This window comes from Sinocyclocheilus rhinocerous, unplaced genomic scaffold (assembly GCF_001515625.1).
Source record: "Sinocyclocheilus rhinocerous isolate Xijiao unplaced genomic scaffold, SAMN03320098_v1.1 scaffold1074, whole genome shotgun sequence".
Taxonomy (NCBI): Eukaryota; Metazoa; Chordata; class Actinopteri; order Cypriniformes; family Cyprinidae; genus Sinocyclocheilus; species Sinocyclocheilus rhinocerous.
The window spans coordinates 53667-67430 of NW_015642525.1; the positions used below are offsets into that span (position 1 = coordinate 53667).

Consider the following 13764-nt stretch of genomic DNA (forward strand, 5'->3'; position numbering starts at 1 on the left):
GTGATAAAGCGTTTCCTTGGTTACCGCTGTAAACACAGCAGCACTTATTGAACAGTGATACAGCGCTTCCTTGGTTACCACTGTAAACACACTTATTAACACTAATTTAAATGCATCATACGGAGATATACGGGCAGTCCTTATTTAGTAAGTTTAAATAGATTTGTACAGAGTTTACAGTTTATGAGCATTTTTACCTTTAAAAGTGTCCATTATCTTTTGCGTCAAATTCTTACATTTAATCAGTGAATTAGAATAATAAGACATTTGGGCTGTTACCAAGCAAAATAAAGTGGCATTTAGATGTATTTACACACTGTTTAATGCAGGACATGAATGCATTTAACCTGCAATTACAAATGCATAAATACTGTTAAATACTGATATTTAAAATTATTTAAACAATAAAAATATACTGTAAATGTGAAATTAAAACCGCCAGTAGGTGGCAGCAAAGTCATTGGTAATAAGTGATTCATTGCGATTGAACCGAATCATTTAAATGGTTGATTCATTTCGTCATGTTGCTCAGAGACACAAAACAGTGCTGTGGTTGTGTTTGGAATTATTTTTCTTGTCGAAATAGCGCAAAAACAAGCAATATGGTGCCTAAAACGCAAGTCTTTTAATTAACATCTTCTTTACTGAACTGTTATAAAAAATCAATATCACATTTGTAATCATGGTAATTTTTGGAGAAAAAACGGCACTCTTCGTGTGAAATTGATTAACTATATGAAGTGGTATAAATATACAAATTTTCTGCCCCGTGTCTTGAACTTGTGATCATTCTAAATGTATTTTAATACTGAATCATGCAGTGAACTCTAGACTTCACGTGATGCGTGCGTGCGCTCCGCTCCGTAGGTGTGTTCTGTTTGGTTTTTGTGAAATACTTGATAATGTCAAATCACACCAATTCCGATATTATAGCAGGCGATATACAGTATATCGCATTCAGATCCTGCAGGTTTGATGTGTGTTGGTCTGTGTGTGTTCACCTTGTTGAAGCACAGGATGAATGATCTGCCGGTTCTTCAGCTGCTGGAGCTGCTGCAGTAAGACCAGCTCCTGCTCACAGATCCAGTCTGCAGACGTCACAAACAAACACACATGAGTTCCTCATCAGAGCGGAGGACGCTCACGGATCAGACGCTCACACACCTGCATCACGCGCTGGCTTCTCCGCTCCAGTCTGTGAGTGTGATGAAGCAGATGTTTCCACAGATCTCCTCATGTTTCCAACATGAACGTCCAGCGCCTCCTGAAACACAAAGCAGCTGATGAACAGCGACTGTCTTCAGGCAAAGGATAATAAACCAGCTCTGTTCATTCTGAGTAAACGCTGTGTGAAGTGTTGGTTTGATATCTGTGTCTGATTAATTATAAATCAACGTTGCATCAAACCTGTTCTCTAGATATCAGAAACTGAAAACAAAAACACTAATTGCAATTTTACTGTGATTATTGATTATAATATTGAAATATTTTGATAATACGAAATAAAAATATTAAACAAAATAAGAGACATATTGTAATAATACTGCAAGATAAAAAAAATATTTTATTTTACTGTAAAATTAAAATTCTAATTAATTTCTTCATTTTCAAAAGATAAACTACGGGTTGTCGACAAATAAAAATGATGCGCTGTCTGTTTATTTACACACATGCAGCGCCGTGTTTCAGAACGGCTTGACAGTAAACGAAACCACTGAAACACCGTCTCATGAACTACACGTGTGTAAAAGTATAAATAGTAATTGAGTTTAAGTTTGGGCTCTGTTGTTAATTGTAATCTTATAGTAATATAAAGAGCTCCCTATAGTTTAGAGCAGAAGCTGAGTTAGATTTTTATCCCTGAGGAAATTAATTATAATTGAATTTATTTAAAGAAAGAGCAATTTGTTTAGTAAACCATTGTAAAAAATAAAAAAAAATAAAAAAAACCTATTTGTTTATTTTTTTCCTCCTGCTGTACTGAAACCATACCGAACCGTCATGTTTGTGTAGCGTTGCACTCCTAGTGAATGCAGTAGCTGGTCTTTCATACCTTGGCAGTGAAGGACACAAACAGCACGCCGTCCACGTGCTCCAGGTCGGGCTGCATGGACGCGGCGCTGACCGCAGCAGATCTGTGCTTCACGTTAGTCCACCATTTAGCCTTGGCTTTCCTCGCGCCACTCCTCCAGCCCCTGCGGTAAACACGCTTCACTCCGCAGCTGATCCCAGATCTGTGCGGCTCTGAGCTCTGAGACGATCGCAGAGACACCTCATCAGCAGATGCAGGGGCTAACGAGGCCACAGGCTCAGCTGATGGGTCTCTAACGAGCGTCTCGTCACTCATCCTTCCCTCTTCACTGGACTCATGATGTGTGTGTGTCGAGCTACAGGTAAAAGAAGAAACACGTCATAATCAAACACACTCATGATGACAGAAGGGTGCATCTCATCAAAACTCATGTGACCCTGGAGCACAAAACGGGTACATTTTTGTGAAATTGAGATTTATGCATCATCTGAAAGCTGAATAAATATGCTTTCCATTGATGTATGGTTTGTTAGGATAGGACAATATTTGAAAATCTGGAATCTGAGGGTGCAAAAAAATCTAAATATTGAGAAAATCATCTTTAAAGTTGTTCAAATGAAGTTCTTAGCAATGCATATTACTAATCAAAAATTAGGTTTTGATATATTTACGGTAGGAAATTAACAAAATATCTTCATGGAACATGATCTTTACTTAATATCCTAATGATTTTTGGCATAAAAGAGAAATGTATAATTTTGACCCATACAATGTATTGTTGGCTATTGCTACAAATATACCCCAGCGACTTAACACTGCTTTTGTGCTCCAGGGTCACATATTTCAAAGCACAAGAATAAGACATTAGATTTTGCATAAAGAACAGTGAAATATGACCCAGAACTTTCTTCTTAAGAAACAAAAACAGGTTAAATGAACAATTAAAACCACTGCATAGCACTACATTCATGTACCGATATGATTCATTTACATGATTTACATATTTGGTAGGCCCGAAAACCTACCAAAAAGGTAGGTTAAATCATGTAAGTTTCACTATTTTAATTAACTGTCCATGCTTTGTGATTACTAAAATTTAAATTAACCGTTAAAACTGAGTCTAGAGAAATTAACACAGAAAAAAAAAAATTTGGGAAAAAATAAAACTGCCCTAAAAATATCATTTTCGTTAATTTTTTAATAAATTGCTGTTAAATTGTATATGTTTCATGATTTTAATCAATTAGCCCTTTTTTTCTTTTTTTACTAAATTAGTCACATTTAATTTAACCATTAAAAATAAAACTAAATTTGGGGAAAAAATGAAAAAGAATTTGGGAAAAAATTCATAAGCTTCTAAAAATGTAATTTTTTGTTAAAATTGTAATAAATTTAATAGTATACGAGTCATTATTTTAATTTATTACTCATGCTGTTTGATTACTAAAATTTAAAATGTATTAAAATAAAATATCTCTAAACGCGTTTGACCCAAAACTAACTTTCTTAAATTGTGTTCCTGGTCTTACTGCGAATGATTCATCAATGACGCTATTCTAAAGACATAAATGCTAGTCTGCAACAACAGAATAAAGCCGCACCTGCGGTGTTTCTCGCTCAGAGCCAGCTTGAGTTTGTTCTGGATGAGGCGAGTGCTCGGCCCGTCCTCTCTGAACGCCAGCATGAAGGGGTTGCAGTCGATCTTGAGCCGGGTTATCAGCGGGTTCTGGTAGCTGGTCACCGCATAGAACGCTGTTTTAGGGAAGGTGAAGACGTGGACGTCCGGCTCGGGACAGGAGCTCACGGGAACCACGTAGAGCCGCGGCTGATAGCGGTGCATGGGCCGCAGAACCACAGCGGCGTCTGGATCCTCAGAGCTGTGCGACAGCTTCATCTTGTAGAAGGACACAGGCCCGTCCATCCAGCGCTGACCCGCAGCCGGAGAGTCCGGATGGAAACACACTAGAGAGGTCACCGTATGAACATTACATTACAGTCAACTAAATCATCACGGTTATCAGAATCATCACCGTACTGTTAAAAAGTGCTAGAACGAGCAACACAGCGGTGTCTCGTTACTGAACGAATCTATTTTTTTTGAACGAATCGAGTGAGTCGATGATTCAGAAACCCATTCATAAAGACAGCAGTCACTTGCCTCGTCTCTGAATGAATCAGTCATTTGAACGAATCTGTTGAATGAATGAATAAATGACTCACTCATTCAAACAGTCATTTGCTGACACCTGCTGGTTTGGCTTCATATTTAAAACTATCATTGCATTTTTCCCAACATTTCTTATTTGTACGTTTAAAAAATATTTAAAACATTAATCTTATGAAATTCTTTATGCATTCTAAATTATGCATTTATGGCACCTTGGCTTCATCAAACAGTGTGTAAATACAGTGTCTTATTATTCTAACTGAATTAACTGAAACAATGTAAGAATTTGATGACATTTAATAAGGTTAGTGAAAAAGTGACAATTTAAGAAACCGTGGGAAATGTCATCTGTTTTGTTACATACAGCAACTCCTTTTCAGTTAATTGTTATTTCTTCCTCTTTTCTACTCACAGAGAACTTTATTTTGAGAGTTGTTTAAGTGAGAGAACATCTGTAACTTACTCCAGATTGGGGGGAACTGTAATGTTTAATATTTTTTTTTATTATGTAAATAATTTTTTTGCATTAAAAAAGTATAGATTTTTGTTTGTGTATGCTGTCAACTATAGTTTTTAGAAATAAAATCGGTATCGGCAGACCACACTTACAAAAAAATCGGAATCGGCCAAGAAAATTGCAATCGGTGCATCTCTAGTTCAAATAAAGCTTTGAAAAAGTTTCATAAAATGGTAAACCTCACATTTCAGCTTTTATATAGAGAAAACTGTTAAGTCAAAATGATAATTGATTAGTAAACGATTATATGCTCCATAAATAATTCTAGATACCTTATGTGAATTGTTTAAATGAGTAGAATCCACATAAGCTTGTTTTCCATCAACCGGTCATAAATTACAGCAGGGCATGCAGAATTAGTCTGTTTTTAGTCCAGACAGAAGCTGCTCAGACTGAATGTGAATGTGTGTCTCTGTAAATCCACTCTGTGACAGCAGGTGGCGCTTCTGGAGCAGCAGAATTACAGCTGTTTCCTGTAACCTCCTGCACAAAGCAGCACTGCGATTAAAACACTGCTTTATTAGGTATTACACATGGAGCGAAGATGAAAACAAAATGCCATCGAATCGTTTCTGAAGACAGTCAGAACCTTCAGAGGTACATATAAATAATTAATTCATATATTCATTCGTACAATTCCCTTAGCACTCTTTTAAAACCTCGCAGCTTTCCGCCTGTTTTCACACAAAACAAAACTCATCTGCTGCTGTGCAAACATGAGACTGTTATTTAAAACTGTGCTTTATGCTGGACAGTATTTATGTATCCCGAGTTGTTCAAATCGCGGTAATCGAATACGGTTAGGGCTGAGGGATTTTTCAGATTAATTCCAATTTAATGTTTTGCCACGATTGTATTTTTTAGAAATCGAGGAATCACTATTTTGAATAGAAATATTACCAAACGTTAGATTTAGACACTTTGACAATATGCCGGTATAAATCTAGATTTTAATTTCTTGCCATGCCGCCCAGCCCTAAATACAGTTTAAATGATAATTAAAATATGTAACGGTAATACTAACCTTGGGGAATTTTATCATGATTTATCTTGAAGCCAGTAATCGCTCCATCCCTGAAACACACAGGACTCTGGAGGTGCGGCTCGCCGGCTCCGTGAGGCTCCCACGTCTCCCCGTTCCAGCGGTGTCGGAGCTCATCCAGAGGCGTGATGTCCAGGATCAGGAAGTAGCTGAGCTCGGGCTGTAAGCCGCTCAGACGGAAGCGGCAGCAGGGGAACATGCGTCTGCCCTGCGCCGTCAGGATCATCTCCGTGCCCAGGCTGTGAAAGCGGCTCCAGACCGACTCGTTCTCCAGCGTGACCGAGACGCCGCTGCCATCATCGCAAACAAGCCCGTCAGTGTTTCCCAGCATTCCCTCTGCTGTGTTCTCCATCGCTGCAAACCTCGGCTCATCTGCAGGCCAGTCCATGTCCGGCACACCATTCGGCTGATTTCAGCATCCGAAACAGCTGGAAAAACACAACAAATCACCGATCGATGAGCTCGAACAGACAGACAAGACAACAAAACACCCTCATGATGCTGGGATTAGGCCTAAATGATTACAACAGATTCCTGAAAAAAATAAAACAGAGAACATGCAATTGTGGGAGTCTGACAGGATTTGGAAAAAAATTAAATGGCCCAATAACTTTGAAACTTTTAAATTAATTGTTGTTAAATCATGTAAGTTTCACTATTTTAATTAACTGGACATGCTTTGTGATTACTAAAATTAAATTTAACCATTAAAACTGAGTCTAGAAAAATTAACACCGGAAAAAAAAATAATTGCGCAAAAATAACACGGCCCTGAAAATATAATTTCCGTTCATTTTTTCATAAATTGCTGATAAATTGTATACGTTTCATGATTTTGATCAATTAGCCTTTTTTTTTTTTACTAAATTAGTCATTTAATTTAACCATTAAAACTGAATACGGACAGAAATAAAACTGAAAAATATAAATTTGGGGAAAAAATGAAAAAGAATTTGGGAAAAAATTCATAAGCCCCTAAAAATGTAATAAAAAAAAAAATAAAAAAAACTGTAATACATTTTTTATTAAATAGTATAAGAATCATTATTTTAATTTATTAATCATGCCGTTTGATTACTAAAATTTTAAATGGATTAAAATAAAAGAGCTCTAAATGTGTTTGACTCAAAACTAACTTTCTTAAATTGTGTTCCTGGTCTTACTGCGAATGATTCATTAATGACGCTATTCTAAAGACATAAATGCTAGTCTGCAACAACAGAATAAAACATCCATATAATGAGACGAACTGTATTCGAACTGTGTTTGTGTCATTTGTGCTTTGTGCTTAATTTTATTAGACATCATTTTTGATTATTAAAATGTAATTAAACCATTAAAACTGACTCCAGAAAAATGTAAACAAAGAACGTGGAATTTGGGAAAGAATAAAATGGATTTCAACGGGCCCTAAAAATTTACTTTTTGTTAATATTTTTCATAAATTTGGTCTTATGTGTTGTACGTATTGTGTACGTTTCATTATTTCAAATAATTAGACATATTCTTTAATTATTAAAAATGTAATTTACCCATTGAAACAGAATCCAGAAAAATTTAAATGGAAAAAAAATAAGTTTAGGAAAAAGTCAAATGGATTTCACAAAATTGACTTGCTTAAAATGTGTGTTCCTGCTCTTCCTGTGAATGATGTTCTAAAGACACATGTTTGTTAGCAACATCAGCAAACTGTACTTGAACTGAACGGTGTTTGTGTCATTTGTGACGTTTTTCTCTGTTTCTGTCCTTCATGTATGCAGTTAACAGAAACATTATTACATTTAAAGCATTTTCATTCTTTCACAGCGACACAATCAATGCCACAGCATGTGTTTCTCCTCTGTTTTAACCACAATAACTACTCTGTAGAAACCTGTAGATTTTTCAAAGTTGTAATTAAAACAAACACAAAGAAAATACTATTTCTGTCTTTTTCCTTCAAAATATTATGTTTAATTTAACGCTGGGCAATGATTAATCACGATTAAATCGCATCCAAAATAAAAGTTTTTGTTTATATAACGTGTGTGTACTGTGTATATTTATTATGTATAAATGCACACACATACAGTATATATTTAGAAAATATTTACATGTACATATTTATATTCATATAATTTATATTATATATAAATATATTTAACATTAGTGTTGTCAAAAGACCCGGTATTTCGGTACCAAGTCGGTACTAAAAACATGAAAACGTTACGGTACCAGGTTTTCTTAAGTACCAGTGGTACCGAGTACCCGGTCAACCCGGTTCTTGATGCGCTATCCGAAAGCTATCCTCTTCCAGTGTTGCCAAGTCCACGGTTTTCCCGCGGAATTGGGCTGCTTTAACACTGTTGCCGCGGGATGTTTTTCATGTCCGCGGGTTGAAAAAAGACCCCATTGCAAACCCTAAAACAGACAACAGTTTACAGATGTTTTTCAGTGGCAGCAGAACTATGACTAAACTTTTGGGTGAAACTTGTTTACTTTTTTTCATACTTTTATTACTTGTGGAAAAACTTGAAACACTTTTAAATAAGTATAAAGAATGGCATTGGTTTTGTACATTTAATTTTTGTTGAACGTTATTAATAAAAATGTTGTTCAATTAGCATGTTTTTGTGTTTTGCTTTGGTACCGAAATTGGTACCGAGAACCGTGGATTTTCACCGGTATTGGTACCGAATACTGACATTTTGGTACCGTGACAACACTATTTAACATAACATATTTTTCTTAAATATATACACGCAGGTGTGTGCATTTATATATGCATAATAAATATACACAGTCAGTGTTTCCTCTGCCATTATATTAGATAATCCGGACAATAAGTGCAGTTTTTAAAATATATTTAAACTTCTTATTCTAACACAAAAGGTGTTTAAAGTTGTGTTTTGGGGCATTATGCTTTGGCACAGTATCTGTCAAACGAACTCAAACCGAAAGCACTATATGTTTAATCTCTTCATCAAGTCTGTTTTCACTGCGTGTTTCAAAGCGAAGCACACATTGCGTGGTTTAAATGAGTCCAAATATCTCTTTCAAGTGTAGAAATTAGGAAAGTAGTATTGTAATTTCCCTGCTGTAGTGTAAAGCAAACATAATATACCTATGAAATATTCATTTTCATTTATTTTACAGTGCAATTGTTTTACAATATATGGCTATTACTGTCATTGTTATTATTCTATTCTAATGTGTTTGGCTTCCTCAAACACCAGTGTGAGTGTAGTTTAGACTGAGACAGTGTATCACAAATAAAAAGAGGGTTGAGTTCTCTTTAAAGTTTATGTAAGTCAATTCACTGACTTTTCTCTGACGTAAGTTTTCTTAGTTAAGAACATGGAGCTCTTCATTTTGAACTCTCAAAGTGCATTAGACAGAATAATTGAACTTTAAAATGTACAATTTTTTCCCCCCAATTCTTCGTTTGTCTTTTTTTTGTAATACCGCGATAAATCTTGCATCGTGGATTTCATATCGCAATATTATCGTATCGTAAGATTTTGATATTTTTTACATCCCTAGTTATTTATCTTGGGGTGTGTTCTCACTTGTCATGTTTGGTTCTGCATCGTGGATTTCATATCGCAATATTATCGTATCGTAAGATTTTGATATTTTTTTACATCCCTAGTTATTTATCTTGGGGTGTGTTCTCACTTGTCATGTTTGGTTCGATTAAAACTAACTCTGGTGCGGTTCGAATGAAATTTGAACGCAACACAGACCAAATACTTCGAAACGAACCAAAACCAGGAACAAACTACAAGTGTGAACACCCTTATTTACACGACGGTAGACTTGTGCCGGTATTCGGTAATGCGATATATCACGGTAATGAATATGCACGATATTGTTATCGTGGGCACTTATAATATAAATACCGTGAATAATTATATATTACAAATGTTGCTCAAAATATATTGTGTTCTGTTTTTTAGAGCTGTCTCGGAGACACATTTTAGAGCTGTAACAACAATACCGTGACACCGTGATATTGGACAATGGAAAAAAAACGCGAATGACGTCGAGCGCTTTTTCTGCTCAGTTGCTTTTTTTTCAACCTCAGGCGCTCAGAGCGATCCTGCAAAAACGCAAGGCGCACAGGGTGCATAAACAGCACGCAGAACGCTCACTACCACCGTCAAAATCTCATACCGGCCCATGCCTAGTGTCAATGTTTCAGTCATTTAGATATTTATATTCACTTAAGGCCCCGATCACACCGAACACGTTTTTTAGGTCTGAAAACGCGAGGCGCTGCGTTTTTTATGTTGCTAGGCAACCACCAAATCAGCTGTCCTGTCAGTCTAACCAAAGGAGTATAGCGCGAGTGCTCTAAAATCTTTGGTTTTTGCTGTTAAGTAAACTGTCATATTAACAGAAACCTTAATAATTGTGCTTGTAAATGTCCCCTAATGAAGCTAAAACACATAATTTGAAAAATTTGCATTGCGCCGTTCATGGTAAAAAACAAAACAAAAAAAACAAAACAAAGATGTAGTGTGAGAATTCTGAGAAAATGTTTGAATTGTGAGATATAAAGTCACAATTAGATTTTTTTATACATCTTTATATAAATCCATAGATTTTAGACACAGCAGCTGTCGCCGATGTCAACTTCTGATTCAACCAATAACGCGAGTTTAGGGGCGGGGCCATGTGTTTGACTGACCAATGACAGACGGGAGGAGTGTTCGGAGGAAAACCCGTCTGCAACAGTTATTGTTACAAATTTGTTTAGGTCACAAAAACCCCACACACTTCATCAAGCCACTAAATGTTTATCATGATTTACACAAACAGACATTAAGCTACACACTATAACCTGTTTTAGCTTTTCTTAAAAACAAAGGGCACATGGTTTGATATTTAGATCATATGCAATGTTCCCAAGGCATAATATCCACATTTGTACACACGAATAAATGCTGAAATACTGTATAACTTGCTGTAGACAGTGAGCATGGCGATCTGTTCAGTCAAAACGAGCAAAGGATCTTTCAAGCCATGCAATGCAAACACGAGTGATATGGAGCCATAGGTTAGTCGCTAACTAGTACTAGTTAGTAGTAGCTCATGGACGCGGGAGTCTGCCTGCAGCATTTCGAGTCAACAAAGTCAGCTCGACTCGAAACAGAAGCCTCTAAAGCGATACAGACGCGCGTTATTGATCACTCACCTCGATTAAGCTGTGCTGCGTTGCGTCTAAGTCATTCCGGGCCGTTTGTGAGGTTTCTCGGCGGATTCGGTGCTTCTATAACCGAAATGCCTCCCAAACCAACTGATCCGCCGCGCTCGGTGGCCACGTGACGTCACTCACCGCAACCGCTCCCCGTTCGCGCTGTTTTTCTCACGGACCAATGGCGTGGCGTTCCGATGCGCCTTATTTCAGCGTTTTCTCATCGCATTCACCAGGAATAACTTGGGCAGTTTAAATATAGCGGCGTTATTCCTACAGTAAGTTACATTATTTATGTCTCACAGTGTTTTACAGTTAATGATATAAATCGCATTCGTTTTCTTTGATTATTACTAGGTTGTGTAGCTCATGTGAATTATTTTAATAGTGCTGCACTTACTTTTACCATAAAACCTGACAATTATTCCACTTGTTTCTTCGTTTTTTTTTCTTGTCGAAATGTTTGAAACAAAATATTTATCTTTTGTAAAATACCTGACTAAAAAAAAATCCCCTTCCCTAGCGCGGCCGCTGCGTCCTCACGGAAGTGACGTAATCTCTTGGCGGGAAAACGGCGGTCAAACGTAAGCGTGATCTATATCGATTTGATGAATTCTGTGATGTTTTGTGCTGTTACTTGGTTTGTGTCTATAAAATATTGATCCAGTTTGATCGAGTTTGATAATATCAACATTCCGAAGCACGGTTAAAAACGATGAACTTCAAGTTGACGTCCTCAGGTAAGATTCCTGTCAATCATTCACTGAGAAATTACTAGCTTTAGCATGATTTGTTCATTTATTTATTTATTTATTTTCTTTTTTACTTTTTTGTACTCTTTTGTTGGTTTTGATTGCTTCTATTGTCATCGCTTGTAAGTCGCTTTGGATAAAAGCGTCTGCTAAATGTCTAAATGTACTTTTACTGTATAAATAATCAAGGTATAAAAAATAAAACTCAAGTTTATGATCTTGACCAAAGCTGATTATTGATAGTCTGTTGATAATGTTATAAATCACAATACACTTTAATATAGCATCTTTGTCATTGGGTTTAATGTCTTATTTTGATGACAGTGCTAACTAATACCAAGTTATCATAACTATTAATATTTTAGTGAGAAATTGTAAATTTGTCTAGAAGGGGTGGTAATATTGCTGGATAACTATAATCATAATCACACAGAAAACAGCTGTTTTACATTCTAATAATATATCACAATTTTACTGTATTTTTGATCAAATAAATGCAGCCTTGCTGAGCAGAAGAAAAAATTTTTTTTTAAAAATCGTAATTATTTCAAACTTTTGACTGGCAATGTGAGGTATTATAATTATTATTATAAAGTACTGGACTGCTTTAGTGCCTAAAACACAACTGAATACAATTAATTAGTACTTAATTGTAATTGAGATAGTTGTGAATTCGATCAAGCAATAATGAGACATGCAAAGTTTTTTCTAAGTTTTGCTGACATATAGTCTAACAACATCTTATCAGTTGTTCTACTGAAGCTCATTTGGCTCCTGTTCCTTTTCCGCGCTCGTTTGACTTGCGAGCTTAAGTCTGAAAAGTCTCTCGTTTGTTGTCTTCGTAAAGAGATACAGCGGTTATGTGTCTTAATAAACACATTTCTTGTCGAGAAAAAAAGAGACATGAACTGCAGTTGTGAGTGGGGGGCGGGGCAAGCTTAGGTCAGTGGTGGCCACGCCCCCTAGCTCCGCCCCTGTCTACAAGCACCTTTGTAATATTATGTACAGTGCTGGCCAAAATTATTAGAACTATGCATATTTAAGAGGTTTCAGTTGTTTTTGTTGAATTGGCCATTACAATACCCATAAAACCAACTATATAACTACCTGCGATGGAAGGAATCTGCTGGAGAATGATGCACTGCAAAAAACCACACCGCAAAAAATGATTCTCTTAATCAGTATTTCTGTCTTGTTTTCTAGTATAAATATCTAAACATTCTTGAATCAAGATGCATTTACTGTACAAGTAAAATGACCTAAGATACTCTTGTTTTCTGTTAAAAAAAAATAAAAATTTTGTTAGTTTTTCCTTAAAACAAGCAAAAATATCTGCCAATGGGGCAAGAAAAATAATCTTGTTTAGCCTTTCAATTAAGATCATTTCTCTTACTCTCTTGGCAGATAAGCTAAATCATTTTACTTGTACAGTAAATGCATCTTGATTCAGGAATGTTTATATTTATACTAGAAAACAAGACAAAAACACTAAGCAAGAGAAAAATTTTTTGCAGTGCATTCAGCAAATTTGGGGCGAGTTGGAAAATAAACTGGACAGATCTGTTGTATATTCAAAGGAAAGCCTCTGGCTAGAGTTGCAGAATAATCTTTCCATTGATGTATGGTTTGTTAGGATAGGACAATATTTGAAAATCTGGAATCTGAGGGTGCAAAAAAATCTAAATAGTGAGAAAATCATCTTTAAAGTTGTTCAAATGAAGTTCTTAGCAATGCATATTACTAATCAAAAATTAAGTTTTGATATATTTACGGTAGGAAATGTACAAAATATCTTCATGGAACATGATCTTTACTTAATATCCTAATTATTTTTGGCATAAAAGAAAAATGTATAATTGTGACCCATACAATGTATTGTTGGCTATTGCTACAAATATACCCCAGCGACTTAACACTGCTTTTGTGCTGCAGGCTCACATATGTTGACACTATGCCAGAGACATGTGCTGCTGTAATCAGTGCAAAAGGTGGACATACCAAATATTAAAGTTCAAAGTGGATAAAAACAGTACGACTCATTTCATCTGATGTTTGTTGTGTTCAGAGCAACCATC

The 13764-nt window shown here is 36.0% G+C and overlaps 1 protein-coding gene across 2 annotated transcripts in view; it reads right to left on the bottom strand.

The window, feature by feature from the left end:
- The window catches only part of mgab (MAX dimerization protein MGA b), a 38769-nt gene extending 27667 nt beyond the window's left edge, over positions 1 to 11102 (bottom strand). For both annotated transcript variants that reach the window (XM_016573021.1, XM_016573020.1), the window contains exons 1-6: positions 10938 to 11102; positions 5741 to 6186; positions 3634 to 3994; positions 2054 to 2387; positions 1165 to 1264; positions 1002 to 1088 (exon numbers count right to left, since the gene is read on the bottom strand). In XM_016573021.1, coding sequence (XP_016428507.1) covers positions 1002 to 1088; positions 1165 to 1264; positions 2054 to 2387; positions 3634 to 3994; positions 5741 to 6146 — 1288 coding nt within the window. In that variant the 5' untranslated portion in view covers positions 6147 to 6186; positions 10938 to 11102. The remainder of the gene's footprint in view (positions 1 to 1001; positions 1089 to 1164; positions 1265 to 2053; positions 2388 to 3633; positions 3995 to 5740; positions 6187 to 10937) is intronic.
- Positions 11103 to 13764: the final 2662 nt, after the last annotated feature.